Here is a 6,383-nt window from a genome sequence, read left to right as displayed (position 1 = left end):
CCGAACGGGCCACTAAAATTTCAAAGTGTCTATGTGATAAAAATAATTGTTTCTTACGTGCTAATCTCATTCAAAAGAGAGCGAGCAATTCGCGGAGCGAGGGCACACGTACGCACGTGCAGCATTCTACCGCGGGCATACACGGGCGCACGGTTTATCCGTCTACCGCGGCTGCAACAAGCCACGTTATTGTGTTAGACTGGTATCCGGCCTCACGCTCTGCTAGACAATGTACACGCTCTGCGACGAACAGTTCGGCCGCGAACCAGTCTAGCCAGAGGTAAATTTCTGAGCGGGCGCAGGCCATAGCATATTTTGCAAGCGCCAGCATACATGTGATTACATTGTATCAAGCAAACCAGACAATGCGGTTCTGGTGAAAATTTGATGCCGTGGAATGGATAATTCAAATGTATGCCTCAATCATCAATGTCAGTGTGTGGGGTTTGTTTAAAGACTTGTGCAAGTGCATCAGACGGCCCAATTTTCAAATAATATACAATACGAGATTGAAATAAAGATTTATAATGTTTTTCTTTGTTTTTTTTCGGGCCACCAGATTTTATTTTCGGGCCACCAAAAATTGAAAATCAATCGATGAAACACAAACCGATCGGGCCACTGAAAAAAAAAGTTAGTGTCGAGCCTTGGCTTATAAGTTATAGCCATGCTTGAATACAGGCAATGCTTGTAACCATGCTTGAATACAGGCAGTTGACAGTCACGCCTGTGACTGCAGCCAAGAGAGAGAGAGAGAGAGAGACGCATGCTGAGAAATGACACACCTGGGGGTTGCGAGGGCAAGGGTCAAGGGGCTTGTAGCCATGATTGAATACAGGCAGTTGACCGCCATGCCCGTGCATGCGGTCAGGAGGTAGAGAGAGATGCCCTGAGCAATGACACACCGGGGGGAGGGGAGGAATGACAGGAGGGGTTGGGAGACACGCCAGGGCGCCGACAATCTGTAGGGCACCCGCCTCTCCATTCCACAATCGCTGGACTCCTCCTTCACTGCAGTCTCTCTATACCCAGCCCCCAAACCAACATCCATATACCTTCGATCCTCTTGCTCAGCTCACGGGCGAAGAGTATGTTGGCAAGCTTGCTCTGCGCGTACTCGTGCTTCTTGCTGTATGACTTTTCGCTGTTGAAGTCGTCCCACTTGATGCTGCCCCACGCGTGGAACTTGGACGACACGTTGATGATGCGGGCTGGCGCAGACTCTTTCATGCGATCAAGCAGTAGCATGGTAAGTAGCACGGGCCCTATGCACACACAAGCACCATGGTTCAGTCACAGAGGAAAAGTGGTAGCCATCTCAGTAGCACCACGGTAAAAATGTTAGGGGCCCCAGTGAGTTTTTAGGGACTTAACTTATCGAAGAAAGTGTCGGAGTTCAGGATTTATGTTTTTTTCGAAATTGACACTGAAATGGTGTTATGATGCATTATATCAGGAGTGTATCAATAGGAGTGAGACAGACTGAAACCGGCAAAATTCAACATTTAGTAGCCTTAGTCTACCTATGATTTATTGTGTTTACCTCGATAAACTTGAGCTCAAGTCTGTTTCGCCTTAAATTCAGTTAACTTTATCCGTGTCTAACGCGTTGGTCTTCAACAAAAATGACAAATCGGGAGATATACGGTTCCAAACGACAATGTTGGTTTAGAAAGTTATACGTGAAATCAACCAACTGTGAACCGAAACATTAAGCGCAACTGCTTTTGAAGCCTCTATCGCCTTAGCAATGCAAACATGCAAAGAAACTAACGAGTTTTGCCGCTAGGGGATTTCGGAAAAAGTTAACACGACTTGGTGGTTATTTGATCTATTTAACATTTAGACAAATAAACAATTTCACATGTTAGTGTTATTATTTATCCATTTATTTGTTCTGTAACAAATATTGTTCATAACATGTAATTACTGTCATTCGACATGGCCTATATAACAACAAGGGCGTGTTTAACTTTCCGAAATCCCTAGCAAAACCTCGCTAGTTCTTTGCTAATGTTGCTTGCTACAGCGATTAGAGGGCTTTCAAAAGCATTGCCCTTTATGTTTCTCGGTTGACAGTTTGTTGTTTCACGCGTATAACTTTCCTAAAACCTACATTGCTACGTTTGGACCGATATCTCCCGATTTGTCATTTTTGTGAGACCAAACGAATTTAGACACGGATAAAGTTTAAGTGATTAAGGCAAGACTTGAGCTCAAGTTTATCGAGGTAAACACAATAAATCATAGGCAAAATTCAACATTTAGTAGCCTTAGTCTAACCGGTTTCAGTCTGTCTCAAGTGTATCAAAAGGAGTCCTGATTATATGTATGAAGAATTAGAGCAAATATTTTGAGGAAACAACTGCAAGTCATTTACTAGGTTGTGCTAGCAGTAAAGTATAGATTAAAGTAGAGTTAATACTATAGTGTTTAAAAAAAATGTATTTGGATCGTAGGCTATGGTAAGCGAATTGTATTGGTGCAATCAGAGCACTAAAACCATTGTGATTCCGCTGATTAGGGAATGTTTAGCCATGTAAAATTAAGCAGTTATAACCATTAATAATTAACCTGCATATTGTAATACACATCACACACATGGAATAACAATAATATAAATACCATAATTATATAGATATGTTCATGAAAACAGTTTGTAAACTGAGCTTATATGCTTTAATTTTATCAACTTTCAATTTACTTTCAAGTATTAACACATATATGCATATAAATTTCTAATTTAATTCCTGAGATATATAGACTGGATGTGGGGATTTAAAAGAAACAATATGCAGTGTATGTCTCACCCAGGTGATTTGTTCCAATCTGCAGCTCAAAGTTGTCTTCCGTCTTAGCTTTGTCTACCATCATGATGCCTGCATTGTTTATTAAAATGTGTATCTTTGACTCTTCTGAAAATGAGGGAAAGAGAGGGAAAACAGGTGACAACTCAAAATACAGGTAAAGAAGCCTGCTTTTTACCAACATTCCAGCCACAGTCTACATAGGTAGACCAAAAACAAACTACACTACTTCTTACAGCCATATTGTCAACTTACTCTCGAGAAGTTGAGTGGAAAACTCTTTCACAGATTTAAGTGATGCCAGATCCAACTTCATAACTTCTATATTCTCGTTATTTGTCTCTTGCTGGATCTCTTTCTTTGCTTCTTCCCCTTTCTCAACATTCCGGCAGGCTATTATAATTCTAGCACCTAATAACACAAGAAACCCCCTAATAAACAGAAATATTTTACATGTAAATTACATTTCACCACATTGAAGACATATGTACAACAGCTACAGTCTCTGTTAATTTCTATGCAATTGCCATGATTTCTAATCCTACACAAAATAACAAAGCATGATAGATCAGGAAAACGTGCATCAACCATTTCCTTTAGAAAACCCATCGTAAAGTGTAATGAAAAAAAGAAAAATGACCACACTATATTACAAAAACTACATTAAAAAACACAATAGGCAAAACTCATATTCGACGTAGTAACGTAATTAAGTAACACTGCTGCTAACCTCTTCTTGCTAACTCTTTGCCAGTTTCTTTTCCGATGCCCGTGTTTGAACCAGTAATCACAATAGTCTTGCCATCTATTCTGGCAGTGCTGCTACACTTGGGAGCCATATGACTAGCTTGTTGCTACCCGACTGTCCTGTAAGATGGCACGGACATATATGTATTAGTGTTACAACTACAAAACATGTATTTGTCATTGCTTCGTTTTCCAACTGTTATATGTATAACATTCTCCAATAGATGACTGAATAATTTCATCAGATCTTTATAGTTCACATGCTAATAAAGTTTATCTCAGTTAGATCCAAATTAAGTTAAAAATATCTTACACTGACGAAATTTTCGTCCATCTCTCCGATAGACTTCCTCAGGTCGACTTTCCCGGTAGACCTGAGGAGGTCTATCGGAGAGATGGACGAAAATCTCGCCAGTGTAAGTTATTTTTAACTTAATTTGGATCTAACTGCGACAAACTTTATTAGCATATATAACCTTCTCATTTATTCTGTACTGTAGGCCTACTGGCAGACATAATTTACGTTGCACATTGATAGGTGGCTTAATTCTGTTTTTAAAATCATTTATTCCTGGTTGCATACATGTATGTGATATTATAGTTACACACACACTTAGATGCGCTCATAGGGTCTATGTCCCCCAGGGTACTGCCGGAACGTACCCTGGGTACGGTCCCTGATATGGTTAGGGGTATAGGGTTAGGGTTAGGGTTAGGGTTACGGTTAACGGGTTATGGTTAGGGAGTAGGCGTAGGCGAGGGTCCTCCCTAGACTCGTTAGTGGAGTAGGCGGGGTACGGTCCGGCATATTAGATAGTACCAGCAGAGCATATATAAATCACGTTGATTTATATGCTCTGGTACCAGGGTACCGTACGTTTCAGCAGTACACTGGGGCAAGGGCGCAACCACGTGTTGAAAGTTGGGGGGGTCCCAAGCAGCCAATAGCATCGTGATCTGCGGGCAAGCGAATATCACGTATTGGTTCAATATCACGTATTTCAGCGTGTTGATGGAAGTGTTGCATAATTATGATGTCATGAATGACAGTACTAGGATCATGTATACATAAAATACCAAAATGTTTTATTAATTAGATTAAGCTAGTAGTAAAGCTACACAGACTGTGCTAACTGTGTGACACAGTTAGCATGATTAAGATGAAGAGGAAAATAATAATGATGAAAATAATAATGCAAAACTATGTCTGACAAGTGAAAACAGAGAACAGTGTTAGAAACCAAATGTGACCTTCCTTGAGTCACACTTTCCAACAAAATCCTTTGCAATTTCTTCAATATCGATTCCAGAACACGTGATAAAAAACAATCGCGTTGATTGGTTCAATTGTCTTTTCGCCGTCACGTCAGCCGGCAAAAGTCAAACTCATTTGACTTTCGCCGTCGCCGTGAAACCGGGCTGGCGCCGTGCCGTGTCAGTGGAGACTGCGCCATAAGATGTAATAGTTTTGAACTTTGCCGGTAGTGGTGAACGGTGTCGCGCCGCGACGCGCCGCTTGTGTGGAGATGGGCCTTTTTTAGTGTCTATAACACAACACAGCGTAGCTATATAGACATGGTTGGCTTGCGAACGCGTGGTGAATGTCATGCTCGTTCCATGCACGTGAGATTGAATGTACTATGTAGGTCGAATCTAAATGATATTAACAAGGGTTCTATTTAGATATCTGAATCTGAATCACAGTTATCACACTGCACTTGACCACCCGGGGTTTTTATTTATTTTAACTTTCACCGGTGAAATATGGATGTTTTACGATAATAAACGCTTATCGGACTATTTTAGACCTCCCCAGAAAATAAGGTCTTCCAGAAGTTGGGGAGGTCCACATAAAAGTCGACCCCCCCGACCCCCCAGTGGTTGCGCCCATGTTAGGCAGTGGCATAGCCAGGATTGTTTAACGCGTTCAACGCTGCCGGTGTTAACAATGCACCTAGGCCTACCGCCCTGTGCTGGGATTTTCGGGTTTTTACCGCGTTTTCATTTTTTGATTTACCACTGCCACCACATTTCCTTTGCAGGAAGGACGTGGATATTCGTCCGAGCATTGGACACCTGTTTGTATGCGCTATTCGTCCGAGCAGTTGTTGCGCATGCGCTGTTCATGTTGTATTACATAAATGTAATATAACGCTAGTCTAGGGAGGCGCCTACTCTCTAACACTAATCTTACTCACACGCCTAACCCTAACACTAACTATAAACCGACTCGGTTCGCTTATATAGCGAGTGATACTGCCAAACACTATCTATGGTGTATAACCACATACCCAACGCATGTATGCAGGGGCGTTACAGCCGTAGGGCTGCCGTAGCAAAACGCTGCGGGCCCCCAGCCTAAAGGGCAAAAAAGCATAAATCTAAAGGGTAAATAGCATTTTAGAGCGTCTAGATTTAAAAATTGTGGGGAGACCCCCCAGACCCCCCCTTCACACTTCCTATCTCCGACACCCGTGCCGTGCGCCTGCGGCATGCTACATGAACATTGAACAGCGCATGCGCAACAACTGCTCGGGCGAATAGCGCATACGAACAAGTGTCCGATGCTCGGACGAATATCCACGTCGTTGCAGGAAAGCTAACCAAACTGACACATTCACTCTGCATCCACCCTTACACGTTCAAATAGTATGAAAATCGTTCCCCTTCATAATAATGTATTGATATTGTAGCGGTTCTCTTGCTCTTGCGACTGCCCGTGACCGTGTATTTCTAGTATTCTACCGTATTCGTTATAGTTAATTGTGTCTGCGTGTCACCACTGCGCAGTAAACTTGCCTACAAATTAGATCGATAGCTATATGATTG

The 6,383-nt window shown here is 42.0% G+C and overlaps 1 protein-coding gene across 1 annotated transcript in view; it reads right to left on the bottom strand.

The window, feature by feature from the left end:
* Window positions 1-6,383, bottom strand: part of LOC106809439 (retinol dehydrogenase 13-like) — an 18,766-nt gene that overhangs the window by 9,247 nt on the left and 3,136 nt on the right. Inside the window, exons 2-5 of the mRNA XM_014812518.1 lie at window positions 3,538-3,674; window positions 3,063-3,218; window positions 2,811-2,915; window positions 1,056-1,265 (exon numbers count right to left, since the gene is read on the bottom strand). Coding sequence (XP_014668004.1) covers window positions 1,056-1,265; window positions 2,811-2,915; window positions 3,063-3,218; window positions 3,538-3,646 — 580 coding nt within the window. The 5' untranslated portion in view covers window positions 3,647-3,674. The remainder of the gene's footprint in view (window positions 1-1,055; window positions 1,266-2,810; window positions 2,916-3,062; window positions 3,219-3,537; window positions 3,675-6,383) is intronic.

This window comes from Priapulus caudatus, unplaced genomic scaffold (genome assembly GCF_000485595.1).
Source record: "Priapulus caudatus unplaced genomic scaffold, Priapulus_caudatus-5.0.1 Scaffold354, whole genome shotgun sequence".
NCBI lineage: Eukaryota > Metazoa > Priapulida > Priapulimorpha > Priapulimorphida > Priapulidae > Priapulus > Priapulus caudatus.
The sequence above is the reverse complement of the archived record's forward strand: the minus strand, read 5'-3'. Positions and strand labels throughout refer to the sequence as shown.